Source organism: Syngnathus floridae, chromosome 4, assembly GCF_059516105.1.
Source record: "Syngnathus floridae isolate MCC-2025c chromosome 4, RoL_Sflo_1.0, whole genome shotgun sequence".
NCBI classification, from domain to species: Eukaryota; Metazoa; Chordata; class Actinopteri; order Syngnathiformes; family Syngnathidae; genus Syngnathus; species Syngnathus floridae.
Window position 1 is genome coordinate 9,269,128 of NC_142416.1, and position 16,979 is coordinate 9,286,106.

General features: G+C 37.7%; 1 protein-coding gene across 6 annotated transcripts in view; it reads left to right on the forward strand.

Annotated features, from left to right (window-relative positions):
- rptor (regulatory associated protein of MTOR, complex 1) overlaps window positions 1-16,979 on the forward strand; it is a 97,464-nt gene that overhangs the window by 24,644 nt on the left and 55,841 nt on the right. For all 6 annotated transcript variants that reach the window (XM_088373080.1, XM_088373078.1, XM_088373077.1 and 3 more), the window contains 4 exons: window positions 706-881; window positions 5,624-5,683; window positions 13,523-13,623; window positions 15,617-15,761. In XM_088373080.1, the coding sequence (XP_088229206.1) occupies window positions 706-881; window positions 5,624-5,683; window positions 13,523-13,623; window positions 15,617-15,761 (482 nt within the window). The remainder of the gene's footprint in view (window positions 1-705; window positions 882-5,623; window positions 5,684-13,522; window positions 13,624-15,616; window positions 15,762-16,979) is intronic.

The following is a 16,979-nucleotide window of genomic DNA, read 5'->3' on the forward strand; positions in this document are numbered from 1 at the left end:
CCTCAACCTCAGAACTGTGCAGTGGATGTGCTAACTAGTCACCCACCATGTCACCCTATCGCCTTGATATTAGTTCAAAATTCTATCATGGAACGGATGTTGACTTCATCCATGTTTTCATTTCATTAAGATAAAATGTGCAGAGTTCGATCAAAATGTCAGGAAAAAAGTGTCTGCTGTCTCTCAATATGAGTATGGTGTTGTGAACTTTCTAAGAATGTATGGTAGAAAATTCTTCCTAAGAACACGCCTCCTTATAAATTGGAACGCACGCACACACACACACACACACACACGCACACGCACACACACACACGCGCGCACACACACACACACACACACACACACACACACACACACATTTAGTCCTTTGCAGAGCTGGACTAAATTCTGATATATTAGCCGCCCAGGGCAGTAAAGGGCATAAAAAAGTAGTTTGCACCGTTTTGGGACTTAATTCACATCCAAACAAATTGTTATGATCTTGTTACTTTTGAACACCATATATCCTGTATGTCAATCGTAATCTGTCCTTCTTCTCGAATTATTTCCCCGATGTAGTCACTGTAATAATCAAGGCTGAAATTGTTTAGGCCTGGATGGGGGCAAAAGAGCTCCAGTTTCATTCATACTTGATATACGTTCGATGTGATGTGTTCAAATAAATTGAACCAGCAGAATCAGTGTCTTGGTATGTCTTTGCAGGTGGCCGCCATCAATCCTAGCCATCCACTTGCTCAGATGCCGCTGCCACCTTCCATGAAGAACTGTATCCAGCTGGCTGCCTGCGAGGCTAGCGAGTTGCTACCAATGAACCCTGACCTCCCCGCTGACCTTTTCACCTCCTGCCTCACCACACCTATAAAGATTGCCTTGCGGTGGTAAGTCTTTTGCACATTCATACCTTTGCTTGATAAACCCATAAATCACAAAGGGTATTTTAATCAAGATTTAAGAACAGACTTACTGAATAAAACTAACATTTTTATGCAGATGAGTAAGTGCGCTTTTTTTTTTGCTCAGGCCTCAACCCTTTGACTTAATATTGGCTATGCACAGACATAGCAATCTTTGATGGGTGAAAAAAATTATAAACCAACCTCAAGCAGAGTGCTACACAGAGGATGGTCCCTGCATGGGTGTCTAGTAAAAAGTTAATACCTGATGATATTCAGGAAAATATGTTCATTAGGGAGGCTCGTCTAGTAGAGCCACCTGATGTGAGTGCATAACAATATCAACTTTAAATGATCATCTTTCCTGGAGCAAACTGGTTGCATCAACCAAGCAGCATGTTTGTGTGTGCATCAAGCTGAGTGGCTTCCACATGGTGATCACATCAGCAATCACTTAAAAGAATCCACCCTCTGAGATTCAAGTTTAAATTCAGCCACACACAGAGCGACTTTGCTAAAAAGACAGAACTGTTCACAAATTAATGTGAAATAATATTTTGAAGCATCGTTTATTATATTATTTTACTGAACCACAAAAGTGTGGTTTGGTTGAACTGCCCAGGCTGTTTTTGCTATATTTCCCAATCAGAAGAGAAGAAAGAGGGTGAGAACATGAGGGCTGGTCAGAGACTGCGGAATATGTCAATTTTCTTCATATTCCTTGATGCAAATTTCATTGCTAGCCTCAAGGATTGAACAAACCACCAAAAATGTTTTTTTTTTTTTTAACTGTACAGCACGATTATTACATCTTACCACAATATATCATTTATGCAACTTGGCAGTGCTGCAGTATTCAGTTCTCCATTGAAAATCATAGTTTCCTAGCTAGTTCAGGATATTAGCTGTATATTTTCAGAATGCAGTATATTACCAGTTGAAATGTCACGTAATATTTACAAAGGTCATCTGATCGCTGTTTTTGATGCTATACTTCAAAGGCTCTCCTTTATATCAATATTGTCTGTTGTCTCGTCTTTTCACACGAGTGCCTGCACGCGCACACACCCGCCTGTGTGCATTTTCATTACAAGCGTCAGACAGATGATTGAACACGTTTTCTATTCAAAATTCAATCTAGTCGACAAAACTTTCCATGACGCATTTTCTGTTAGTGAGAGTGACAGGCTACCTTCAAGAAGTGGCCTACAGCTGCCATAACGTTTCTTTCCTCCCATAAATGTTGAAGAGTTTAGTCACTCTTCCACTGCTCTAAATCCACATATAGCTATGACCTTCAGCATAATGAACCCTCAGTATTATGCCATTAATATTGATATCCCTCACCGACATTCTATTTCATAGATCAAGCTTCTGAATTATATTGACTAAACTGTTCCTTGAAGCTCTTTAACTCTATCAATGGATGTCGTGTCCTGTGACTTAGTAAAAAATGCTTTAATTAGTTATAATGAACACTCCACTTACTATTACACCTTCAAAATTTACCAAATCCACTTCACAATCAACATACAGTGCACATGTCAGGCTGAGGCTATGCTGAATTGTCCCCTTGCGTATTATCCAGAGGTGTCAAAATAGATTGATTATTCGGAATTAATAAATTATCAAATTAATCAAAAACGTCTTTCAATAATCACTTAATAGTTTGGACCCATTCTTTACCTAAAAATGATCAAAATCCTCTGATTTCAGCCCCTCAACAGAAATTATTTTCTAATTTCTGTAGTCCTTCATGAAAGCAGATTGATTGATTGTGTGTTTTATCAAAATAAGACATTTGCTAATATCTGCTTTTACTTTGGAAAACAATGACTAAACCAATACCAGAATCCATTTCAAAAAGTTTTGGTGAGTACAACTACAGCCTCTCTCGTGTGATATTGCTGAATTGTTGTTTAGTTGTTTTTTATCACTCAGCAATACCAAATAAACAACAATAGTGGTACTAATTGGTTATTAAACAGTCATCAGTTTTTTTTGTAATAGAAATCAAATCTATCTAATTAATCAACAGAATATTTGTTTAAAAATATTTGATAGTGACATTATCAGTACGGTGCCAGGAAAACTGCTGTACATCACGAGTGTGAATTATTTTAAATTCAGCGCAAAATTTGTGAATGATCGGAAAGAATAAAAACTGCATTGAGTAGACTCTTTGTGCTCTAACCTCACTTTTTAGATCCTTAAATTTCATATGTAGCCTTCTTCCCTCCTATCTGCTAGTTTGAATAACAGCACCATTAGCTCATTTTTTCTGCTCTTCATATGAAATTATGCTAATTTTTCTCAGATTTTTCTTATATTTGCAAAGCTTTAGAAAATGATGAGTACTGTATACAGTATTTACTGGAGTTTGTGAGTGGGTGAAGGGATGCACTGATACGTGAGCATACCTGGGTTTTAAAATTTAATGAGAGGCAGCAAGGCATGGATGATTGTGGTACAGAAGGGGAGAGAGAGACGAGAAACGGGCAGGCTGTGTGCATGCTTACATCACATTGCTCAGCTGTGCAGAAAACCTTTACCAATAGATATCCATCTTTCATGATTTTGCCACTGCTTTGATCAACTTCATTTGATCCAGGATGTGGAAAATAGGAGAAAAGGCACAGGACATAACTGACTTACAGAAAGAGAACAGTACAAATCTCAAATTGTCGAGCAGATATTCAGTAATCTTCTAACATGATTGGCAAAAAAACACATTTTTGTCTCAGAATCTTAGAAATCGATTTTGCCCAGCTTATTGCCTCTTGTCGATACACGTTTTACAAGTACTTATGGACATCTAACAATGAAATAAGTTACTTTTTAGATAAAATAGTTTATTATTGCTCCACTTTAGCCAATGTCATCTTAAAAAACGAAGCACGTAAATTTAAGCTGTTTTACGTCGTGAAATATCAATCAATTATTGATGAGATATTTTTTCCCCCTCATGAATTAAATATTCATGACTTATGCAAAGGCGTGTGCTGTATGCTTTCTGTTATTGCTGCTACCTTTCAACATTGCCGTTAAGATTGGATGATGTAGACCATGTCATTATGTATGCAATGAACAGTGTGCTTTCCATAAAGAGAGGAAACACAGATGAGACTTAAATATACGGTAAGAGGCTGGGCTCACATTTTGCTCCTTTAATTTATGGAGCTCCCCTGACATATACACGTGCCTCATTATGGTCTTACAAATCTGATTTCAGCTCTATGCGTCAGTTTTACAGTAAAAAATAAAGCCATTGCAACAGTTATACATGGCACATTATACCACCTTGATCTTGTTTGAGGATCTCCTCTGCTCCATTGATCTAGGATGATCTATAAACGTAGGCAAGTACACATATATATTTTGGTGTGCTTCTCAAATGAGGATCAGAGGTTGTGGTTTGGTGCTTTTTTTTTCCTGACCCACTGACCACATGGATGAACATGGATGACTTTTTTACTCCTACTCAATAAATTATTGGGAGTATGACTTTCTATCCTTACTTGAGTCATTATTGTAAAGTAACAGTACTCCTGAGTATGATATTTGGCTAGTCTTCCCACATGTGGCTATACTGCAACATAAATATCAGATCTCAGTTGCCCTTGCCACGTCCCAGCCGAGGTGACGACAGAAGCAGCTACTTCGCGAGTTGCCGCTCGGACTGAACTGAGAAAGAAATTAATCAGTAAGCAGTTCATGCAGACATTCAATTGAGTATGTTCATGCAAGACATGTTTGTTTGAACAAATCGTTTGGCAATTGCAGAACACCAAAACCAGTCTCTCTCGGAGTTGTGTTCAATGCCTCTATGGTGGGGCTTGTAAGTTTAATTCACAATCAAAGCAAAAAAAAAAAAAAAAAAACCTCTTAAATTTGCTTGCTTGTATGTCAAGGCACCACTGTATTATTTTCAACAATTTCATTGATAATTTCAATAAGAACAGTCATTTCATCCTAATTATGTATGAGATCAATGGAACATTTTATTCTGAAAGTCAAACAAATCTAAATTTGATCATTGTTTACAGTTTGAACAAATCAAAATTCATCCCATGGTTTTTGGATAGTATAACCTCCAGCCCATGTTCTCTCCCATCTCTCTGCTCTCTTCTTCCTCTTCCTCCCATTCCACAGGGGTTGGGGAAGAACTGAATTTTCTCTTATGCAACCTTCCTCAATTGTTGTAGCTCTGTTTACACTGGCTTGACTCTCTGTTACTCTCAGAAAGCTACAATATTTCCAACTCCTGTATAATTCAGAAATAAATCAATTTAGTATATACTGTGCAATGTATTATTCTGAGGCAAATAATTGCTTAATTAACATCCTCAAGTTCCTCATTCTTGTTCCATATGGTAAAATGTCATAATATTGAAGGAGTCCACATAAGGCACCTCCTTGTGCTGGATGGTCTCTTCTCATTTTTATTCCAGGTGGTCTCATACATTTATTTAGCACTAACCCTTCCCTCACCCAGGTATATAATGCCACACCCAAATGCAATGTCAAAATGAACTCAGTGAGTCTCCTCATGCCTCTCAAGAGGCTACTGTGAGCTAACGCCTCACTGTAAACAATACAAGCACACCTACTACTACTAACTACTATAACCCAGACAAGTTACCTGTTAAGGAAATGATGAATTCTGAAGTTCTGAGTATGTTTGAAACAGACATCTTCACATCTCATAAATATTTTTTTTTCTTTAGGTTTTGCATGCAGAAGAGTGCTAAGTTGGTGCCTGGGGTGACGTTAGACCTTATCGAGAAGTAAGTGATTGTCTTAAAGGTACTGCACCTTCTCAAACATACACAGTTGCAGATGCAAGTGTGTGGTCCTTTGGAATATTTTGGATTTCTGCAAAAATTGGTCATGAAACGTGATCATCTCAGTCCTAGTAATAAACAGAATCAATCTAATTTCCTAACACCACCCAAACAATTGCTTCTTAGCTGTTATATGACTCAACTTTTAGATAATGGATTTGTGTGTGTGTATATATGTATTTCCGTACATATTGATTATTCTTTGTATTTGCACTCCATATTGCTAGACTGTACTTTCCATGACTAAAAGAAGTATGTGACCCCTTCGCCTAGGTTAAAAAGTTCTCCAAAAGCTGTAATCAGAGGCGGGATTGAACTGTCTCTGATAAAAACACCAATTTTAAGTTTTCTATTCTCGTTCACCAGAGTGGACCATACCACAGACACCGAACTCTCGGAATAACTACAATTACGTTTTGTCATGGACCAGCCAGCATGTAGTGAAACTTAACTTCATTATCAATTATCTGTTCAAAACAAAAGGTCCATTTTCCAACATTATCCACTTGTGGTTTATTAAAATAAGCATGCCAAGTTTGCCTCCCTTCTTGACGGTCCAATTTGTTGTCTCATCATCTGCCAAATTAATGCAACCTGGGATTGCTTATTTGAGCTTTATTCTTCAGTATACAACTTCAGCATGTGCTACAAAGATCAGTCAATATTATTTTAAAACTTAATTTGAAAACAAACACAACGGTTCCTTTCCTGGTCTATGACACAGCCACACAGTCCACAACATTGTTTCATGGAAACTGGCCAGGGTTTTTTATTTTATTTTTTTTTAAATAAAGTTCAACGAACAAATGCATACGTGGACTATTTGCTCCAAAAGTCCAACACTAATGGCATTGCTGGAATTTATGATCAAACAGCGCACATGGCCTAAAAGTTAGAACATTATAAGGGAACTGTGCTGATTTGACAGAACTGTTAAACAAGAATCCAGCAATGACCAGCCTGACTCCAAGGATTAAAGTTCAAGATGAACATCAGTAAATCTGTGTAAAGAAGCTGGCATGTTTGACAAATTTTCATGTAAACTAAGACTGTGACTCAAAGGAAGTGTTCTGAGTAAAACTAACAAAAAAAATCAGGTTATGTAGATTATATGCTCCTGAGTAAAAAAAGACAAAGCTCACCTGTCCCATATAAAGTTGCGCTCTTCTTATAATAACTCAACTATACATACTTTAAATATTCTCTATTTGTCAGTCACATTAGCTTATTTATTTAGATTTAGATTTTCAAACTGCAATTGAATGGCATCCAGACCAGATCTCTAGCCTAAATTCTGATAAGTATCTCTCGGCTCTTCTAGACATAAAATAGCCTCAAATAATCATAGTTATTGATAGTTGGGGATATTTACATGCAAGGAACCAGACTTAAATACCACCCTTATCTACCGTATTTTCTGCATTATTAGGCGCACTTAAAAACTTAGATTTTACTCAAAGAACCACAGTGCGCCTTATATATGGATCAATCGATTAATTTGTTGATCCATCCTGGTTGTACACAGCGCTCTGCCAAAATGTTTCAGCACGTTTTAGTAAGACTAGTAAATTACAAGTTTGCGTCGATCCATCCCATCACTTGATTGACATATAGGTAAGTCTATCACAGTGAACCCGTCACCGCAGCACATAACGCAAGCCCGTCATCAAAGCTAAGAAGCTTATCAACGCATTACGCATCATCGTACGCACTCGCTTCTTTCTTTTAAAATAAATAAAGTTTATGACCAGCAAAAATGAGTGGGGTTGCTGGTCCAAGTAAGAATCCAAACCGAATCACTTTAATTCCATCGCTTGATTGACATACGGGTACGCCTATCACCAGACAAGCACAGTGAACTGCAGCAGTTTGGCTGTGCATACAGTAAACCGCCCCCATTTAATTATTCTAGATTACGTCTAACATTAGATATTAATCAATCAGTTTATGCTGAATTTTATTTGGTGTGCAGCATGGAGTTTCTTGTGCGCAGTGATTGCACGGGCAGTGTGCAATTGTGCAGCTGCACAGTTTAGAGGGAACATTGGGTGCGCCTTATAATCCAGTGTGCATTATAGTGCAGAAAATACTGTAATCTGGCCATGTTCAATTTTGGTGTTGAATTAACAACAACACAGACTCAGACTGTTCTCTTGGAAACCAAAGTCCTCATGCATTGACAGAATATGTTTACCTGAAGTGAGGACAACCTTTCTTTTCATGCGCTGGCCTCCATTTGTTAATGGTAAATGTTCTTTCACTTGTATAGTGCTTTTTAGACCATTTACCTGATGACACAGCATGGGTGTCCAGTATTTTCCTCAAGGGTAATCTGACATGGCCAGTTAAACCCCCAACCTCTGGGGTAGGAGACAACAACTCTTATCACTGAGCCACCCTGCCCCCATTGCATTCCTTAACAATATTTAATTCACAAAGGATGTGTTTAGACAGACAAGGACAGACATTTGTTGCATCCTCTTAAAGTAGTTGGTATGTGTGCAATGTGAGGGTAGAAGAAAACGTATCAGTGACTGAACATGTATAGTATCAAGCGTTGCATTTTAAACTGGCAAATGCAAATCTGCATGTGCACATTTCAAAACTACACGTTTTTGCACTAAAGCTGCATCTTAGTATTCATTATTGAATAAAAAATAGAAAATATTTACACAAAGAAAACAAGAACAAAACTACAGTCTCTCTGAGACTTTCTTCCACCTCATTTTCTTTCATTAACCCGAGGGTGCAAAGAGAACCACGTCCTCTCCAACCGAGCCAGAGATCTTAAGGCATCTCGCAGCACCATCGGTAGGCTATCAAAAATATGGAAGACCCACTGTATCCGCACCCCAATAAAGGCCCATCTCCTCAACTCACCAATCCTCTCTGCCTCATGCTATGATTATGTGATTATGAATTGTGGACACTCAGCCGATGGCTTAGCGATTTTCCAAAGGAACTGCCTCCACAACATCCTCAGCATCAGATGATCCGACCTCCCCACCAACTCCAGTACACCAGTTGTAATATTTTTAATATTGTGTCAATTAGAATTCTGGGATTCATGAGCAAAAAGTAAATGCTGCTAATGAACAAAAAGAAAAGTTTTTGCACCTCCTAAAATTCTTGCAGTTACCTTATGCTGCATGAGGCAAATATTTCCTCTCCTGTTTTTATTTTTCTGCAGGATATGAATAAAACATTCGTCAAGAACAGGACAGTTAGAACTAGGCAACAGGTGGTCGAATGCAAAACAACTTTCAACCCATCTAGTCATTCACAGCCTTCTGGAGACCTAATTTGGCTCTCAGCATTTACCCATGGCAATTTATATAAAAAAATAATAATGAAATAAACACATTGTTATTATTAGAACTGTTTTTGTGGCAGATAAAGATTGCAGAATTTTAAATCATTGAGGTATGGCACGTTGCCATGTGCGATGAATGATGACACTGATGTCTCTGAACTGAATAATGAATAGTCTCTCAGCTCATAAAAGAAAAATGACATTAAACTCATTTGCCATCCCACATATGAGTCATAAAACTGAATATTCTGAAGTTAAGTGTTATTTCTCAGTTTGAAATAATCAAATAATCAAATGTGGTACTGTAGAATGAATGAGTGGCTTGTAGGTTAGATGTCCCAATTTAATTGTTTGTATTGTGTTTGGGCTTCGGTGGCGGTTCAACTAAATTAATATGAGGTCAGACAAAACTGGAAAACACAGATAAAAGACTAGGCCTTGGTGACGGTTCAGTTCCATTAATGAGCTTCAATATTAATTCATTTATTCACCTATTTATTTATCTAGCTTGAAAACATTCACCTTGACATTCATGTCTTAAAACATGGTTGCAGTTAGAAGCTTTCTGTCACTGTATATTTGTATTATGACAATAAAAAGCATTTATTTATGTGCTTTCAAGGTCACGTGCCTCACTGTGCAATCAAAAAAAATATGATAGCTCATGCGGTGTTACCTTCAACTGCAAACATGGACCAGCTGAGTCACGTCATTTGACGACTACTTGTATTGTGTTAAATTGTTAAACATTTGAAAATGGAAATCGGATTTTTTTTTTTAAAAAAGAAAAAACATTTTATTTAAGGCCATATTGTCCAGCTATACAAACTCTCGTTAAGAAACAATTATTGGGCTCTTCATCCAATTACTTCCTGGCGGCTGAATGGCTCAGAGGGCAGTACCCCCTGGCTTTGGATGCTGGTGACATGAGTTCAAATCCTTTTCAAGATCAACGGTAGTATCTAATTGGGTGCCTCGGCAAGACCCTTTAAGTTGTGTCAGGAAGGTCATGCGGCTTAAAAATGGTGCCAAATAAAACATGCTAAGTCCAAAGTCAAACAACAAAATCAAATTGAAAATTCCTTTTCTTTTTGACCATGTGTTCACTATCTCAACTTCCCACATCCAACACATTCTGGCTGTATTTTCTCACAATGGTCAATTATATAAGATAGTCACGACGTCTTTTCCTGCTCACAATACACGTGTCATCTTGTCGAAGCTTTCTTAAATGACAGTATTTCTCTCTCTTTTTAGCCCCCCCTCCCACACACACACACACACACACACACACGCACGCACGCACGCACGCACACACACACACACACACACACACACACACACACACACATACACACACAGTCACACATAACGCTCTCTCTTATTTACATGCACTCCTCCCTTTGCTCATACACGACGTTGGCACCATGGACATGTTATTACCAATAGAAATTTGTGTCGCAAATTAGCAAACATTTTTTATCATATAGAAGTTTGACAGAATATAACATATGTACTGAATCCAATCATCAATGCTCAATGCATTATAAAAAAAAGGCTAAAACTATCATCCAGCATGAATTACAAAGTGTATTTTATCTTGTGATGTTCTATGATAATTGGGTGATATCCACGGGAAAGAATGTGAATTCACACAGAATGTGATCAGCGTATGTTGACAATCACTAAAAAAAAAAATTACCCGCAGCTCGCGTTTTGCACCTTGTAGCAACCAGAGAGCAGCATGTGTGCAGTGTAGTATCCCCTGACGCTTTCCTTAACACTGCACCTTACAGATGACACCATTCACTGAATTATAATTTACTGTTTGTACATTTTCTGCAATGTCAATGTAAAATAACGTCCTGATGTTGTCGAATGAACTCATACATTTATAAATAAAAAAGGCAGCTTTATTGATTATTTGAACAATTGCTTGTGTGCAGATAAAAATAACAAAAAATATGCAGTTAAGCCAGGTGATTGAAATCGATATTGGCTAATAATCAGTTTTGGAATTGCCACGGCAGCATGATACCCCAAACAGAACCCAATTCGATCTATATCAGTATATAGCTGGAAAACTGTAACATGGAGGATGTTTCCAATCTGTTAACCACTTAACCACTTCATTCATGTGTCCAATCATTCAATCACCAATAAGGTTTTTTTTTTTTCAACCATCTGTGCCACCCTTACCAAGACAAATGAAAAGGGATACAAACTGCTGTGTTGTGCTGCCCAACACATTTGGCAAGCTTCGCAAATGCAGTGCAAATACTGGGCCTTTGTACGAACTGAGAATTATCCATTCATAATAGAATTATCACCATTTGAATTACACGATACCCTAACTTCAAATGTTCCGTGATGTTGTCAGCCTGGGGCCAAGGGATAATGTTCTTTTACTGCATGCATTTCATACACAGCCATCATCATGCCGAGTCAAAACAGAATGCGCTATAGTATAAACTTTACTTTATAACAATAACCTTTGGGTAATAATATACGCATTGGAAGATTTGTGAGTGTAAAAACATGCATGACGTGATTGCTCAGGTAAACTGAGATAGAAACTAATATACTCGCTGGGGGCGAGATCCGATTTTCAATTACATATGAATCAGTGTATGGATACTTGGATACTTTGACTCTCTATTGCTATCAAACATTTTATAGAAAGTTTTGTGTTTTGGAAAATATGTGAGGGATTACATTTCATGATAAATGTTAAGGTCACCTGATCCATAAGGTGAATTTCAAGGTCAAATTACAGGTCAAAATGTCAAATTGCTCAAATTTGACCCAATCTTCTTACTCTATTTGGAATCCTTGTTGTATTCCCTTTTCAACAATACCTGTTCTGTGTAGATTGAGCCAGTTGATCATAAGACTTGAGGGTTTAAATGAAAGCATCAGCATCCATCTTTGCAGAAAATGTCAAGATTCACCGAGCCATAGCTCCTAAACCCTTGGTCTGATCGACCTAAAATGAAAGATTTTGTGTTGTCCCATCAGTAGCAAAAAGTACACAAAGGTTTATCCAGATCAATAGCTTGGTTAAAGCCACTGGGTGATTTGGCATAGAACGACCTTTATGTTATAAATTTATGTCCGCATTGCACAGCTCTACTTGGAATGAACCCCCTGGAGTTTAATGTAGCTTCTCTGCCACATCCTGATGCATTCCTGAAAGGATTCTTAGAATCTTCTGCAGCACTGTCCTCACTGTCATTTTGATTTCATCCACATCTTCATGAGTGGCTTTTATGACCTCCTTGACCTTGCAGAAGAGGCCAAACATCACGCAGAGCCAGGTCGGATGAGTAACCACATGTTGTCCTGCTATGACTCTTGCCTTTTCATGTTTACTGAATCAAGAAAATGCAGAATCTCTTTGCAGATGTGCTGGTTCATTGTCTGCCCCACAATAAAAGGGAAAAGTCTGCTTTTGCACTATATATTTTGTTTTCCCTAGTCCTAGAATACATATGTATGGCACATCTTATACTGTGCATATGCCGAAAACTAAATTAGAATTAAACTTCAGTTTTCTAATACATATTGCAAACATTTCCTCAACCATAAAAGTAAGTCTTACATTGTCTACATTGTTGACATTGTCTAGGGCTACAACTAACAATTGTTTTAATAATTAACCTTTTTTCTAATTATAAACTACAAAAATTTAGGAATATTTACTACTTAGAAGAGGCTGAGGATTTGGACGATTTTAAATTAAATGAAGTCTGTCAGCAATTAATTGATTATCAAAATAATTGATAGTTGTTTAATCATTTACACCTCTAATATTGTCACTGTTAAATACACACAATTTCCCAATTTTGTTAATGGTTTGCTTTTATCAAAAGATACTTTCTCTGAAAAGGAAAAAAACGGATTTGGATAATTTTAAATTAAACAAAGTCTGTCAACAATTAATTAATTATCAAAATAATTGTGGATTATTTGATAGTTGTTGTTTAATCATTTACACCTCTAATATTGTTGCCGTTCAATTAAATGCACATTATTTCCCAATTTTTCCAATGTTTTGTTTTTATCAAAAGATACTTTCTCTGAAAAGGAAAAAAACGTGGGCGATATATTCTTTCATTGGACAGCAACCATGTCCTGCACAGACCAGTGCAATTAAAATATATGTAAATTAAATCTAAAATCATTGTACATCTTGTTCAATAGATTGCCAAATGCTTCTGTTTTCCCTTATTGGGCCTTCACGGACTGTAGCAGCTTCCATGATCAACTTATACTCACACATGAATATTCAGCATTTGTGCTCTTCGTCTGTCCATCTGAGTTAAAGCCCAAGCGTCTGTAAATGTAAATACCCTCAAATATGTGAGATCACAGTGTCGAGTGATTGCCACTTTGTGTTCTGAGTCATCTTTGTGACATGACAATGAGTTGCTGACACCGAGCCATCTGTGTTGTTATGTTGTGTGCAGGATCCCTGGCAGACTCAACGACAGGCGCACTCCCCTCGGAGAACTCAACTGGATTTTCACAGCCATCACTGATACCATTGCCTGGAACGTGTTGCCCCGAGGTGTGGCTCTGCACGCATAACCAAACTTTCCTACAATTTCAAATAATACTAGCGTAATAATGAAGCATTACAATAATAAAACTGGCATAGAACGGTGTAGCTGTACCGCTTGACTCCAAGAGGGTGTGTGTTTGGTAACTAAAAACTTGCAGATCAACAGATTTTATTTCTAAAATGTGTATAACAGTCAACTTTATTTTCTTGTCTAAAAGCAGAGATAAATCGATTTATTTACAAAGCTGTAATTTTATTAAGAAAATAAATGTATTCTTTTATTTATTTAATCTACATAGAGCTCCAAAAATGTCAGAAGACCAAAGGGAAAAAAACAGCATCCAAATAACTTATATTTAAGATTGGCAATGAGGAAAAATGCCTCTGGCTAATGTCTCTGTCAAGCTATAACTCCTTTCCCTGCTGTCCCCCATTTTTTTCACTCTTCCTTGTGTTGTTGCTCCTCTGTGAGCTCTTACTGCCACGCCTTCGGCTAGTGTATTCAGTGATTAACAGGCCATTAGTCTCTGACAATTACTAATTGATAATCATGTGCGGGCTCTTTCAAGTGAACATGAGAACGGCTCTCAATACACCAGGTCAGCATTTGTTTCTCAGTTTTGCTATATTGAATATAAATTAATGTGGCGCAAACTATTAATTTTGATGCGAACACAGCAATACCAAACCGCTTACGAGCCTTGGTGTTGCATCCACTCACCTCAGGGTCATATGGTAAACGTCCATTCTCTGAACCGCTTATGCACTGCCTACTGCCCTTGACTTTAATCTTGAAGCATCTCCTTTACGCTTTTCTGTGCATTAGAAAGACCTTGTTAGTGTCATTCAATGACCCCAATTTTGATTAGACAACACTGCAAATGTACACGAGTATTATCGCAACAGGATTTTTACCAGTTCTTGGTAATATGACATGTATTTGAATGATATCATTGTTAGGAATTGTTCATTATTTTTGTTTTTACTCTGCACCAAGATGCTCAGAGGAGAATGAGCCGGCCGAAGCCTGGCTAGGGCTAGTACTGAACACTTGATTCCGATGGCCGCTGTAGCCTGTTCATCAGTTGCCCATTGACTGAGCTAGATGTATTATTTCATTTGTGGGATTTCCATTTTTTATACAGTGCACACAGTTATTATCATTATTATTATTATTATTATTATTATTATTATTATTATTATTATTAATATAGTCATCATCATTACCCGTACCTGTCTTTTATGCAGCACACATTCCAAGCACACTAACTCCCAGCACCAGTAACAATGTGACAATGCTGATGGCTGTCAAAGCCTTTTAAACCCTCGGGGCTCTACCGTTAATGAAGCAACCCACGTCAAGGAGAATCCCAGTAATGAGACTCTGCTGCACACCTAATTCAAATCACCCAGACTATTGTACAACTCTGCTATGGGCTCGGTCAAGATATTACTTGCGTTCAGCACATACAATTTTGCTCATACAACAAAAAAAATACAATTTCCGTAATATAAAAAAAACATAGGTCTGCAGGAAATTGGCTTGCCCCATCCTTCTATTTGCTTCTGATTATAGCTCATTATGATGACAGGTGAGGTATGGCTCATCCCATATTATTTTAGGAGAGAACTGGTACACCCTGGACTAGTCATCAATGTATTTTGGGTTGTTAAGGTGGGTGGAAGCCAGAGGATTTGAAGAAACCCACAAGGAATGCATGATAGCCAAATGCTCCATTGTGCCTTCTCATCCAATAATGGTCATTTACAGGTATGCTGATGAAAATAAAAATGTAACCTAATGCATTTTAATTTTTTCAGATCTTGGTCTTCGGTATTCACAAAGCATATACACGGTGCACCTTCTAACATTTTTGAGTTGCTCTAGTTTTTTTTAAAGTAGTTTGGGTAGTTTTTTTTACTTATTTCTCTACATACGTAAGTGCTATTTTTTCCTTCCTTGTAATTTGTGTTAATTTTTATCTGCGTCTGCATATAGATTTGTTCCAGAAGCTGTTTCGTCAGGATCTTCTGGTGGCCAGCTTGTTCCGCAATTTTCTATTAGCAGAGAGGATAATGAGGTCATACAACTGTACACCTGTCAGCAGCCCTCGCTTGCCTCCAACATACATGCATGCCATGTGGTAAGACACACTAACACAGCCCTGGCTTTGCATGTTGAAATAGTGAAGAAGGGTCCTCAGTGTTCACATCTGTTTTTTTAGTACATGCCGCAGTAAATGACAAAATACATTTGTGGTTTGACAAAAGGTACAGAGTGGCACTATCTACATTTTATGATACTACAAAGTAACTTTTGTACTAAAGGCTGTGCAGTGATAGAAATGCCAGCAGCCAAAAGTTAATGAGGCTCATTTGTAAAATGAGAAATCCACCCAAATGCTGGACAGTTAAAAGCTTTACACAGGAAGTGTGAACGCAATGCTGCATTACCTAATTATTTTTTTAGTTTCAGCTCTGATATCATTGAAAACCTGCTATGTACAATTTGGAATGTGTTTTTTTTTCTCCACAAATCCATACTATTGGCCACTCCACACACATGGGTGTTATTTTTATTTTTGATTTACAATTTCTTGACCAATCTAAAGGGTTGACAATGACTTGTTCCCTTTACAATGTAATGTTAGGACCTTGAGGCCTTTAAGATTTTTTTAATAGAAAACATAAAATCAAAAATGTTAACCTTCTGTTCTTATTTTGACCAAAATTTGAAACTAGACGCGGACCAATTTTTCTCTCATGATCTTCCACCTTCGCTGGAACTCAAACAAATCCAAACCCACTGCCACATAAATGTCACGCCAGGAGTTGGCTGCCATTTGTGCATCTTTGTAGTTGGTTGAGGTGGCATTGTATGAATCCACATATTTGTGCACCACAGCTGCACTTTAACTCTATCCATGTTTTTTTGTTTTAGAGATTGCAGTATTGAGAAACATATCTAAAATAGTGAAGAACAGCATCGTAGCATGTGACTAATTCGGCCAATCACAATAGTGCGCGCGCGCGGCACTGCACACGCAGCAACAATGCGTGTCGTGTGTTGGCCACGGGTCACAGAGGTCCGCGGTGGTCACGTGATTCAACACGGTAGTCGACACTGCGCCCATGCGAGTGTAAATAAGCTTTTAGCCAGAACGCATATATTGAAACTGTCTGTATAATCTGACAGTAGACTATTTTTGAAATAATTTTCCTGCAAAGTAATCTCACTCTGGACCCATCTTGTCATCACCATGTCTCAAATTTATTTTATTTTTAATTTGTTCAACAAACATAGCCTTTCGGAGACTGTTGTGGAAGTGCCGATCATTTGCCATGCAAGTGGGCACATGCTG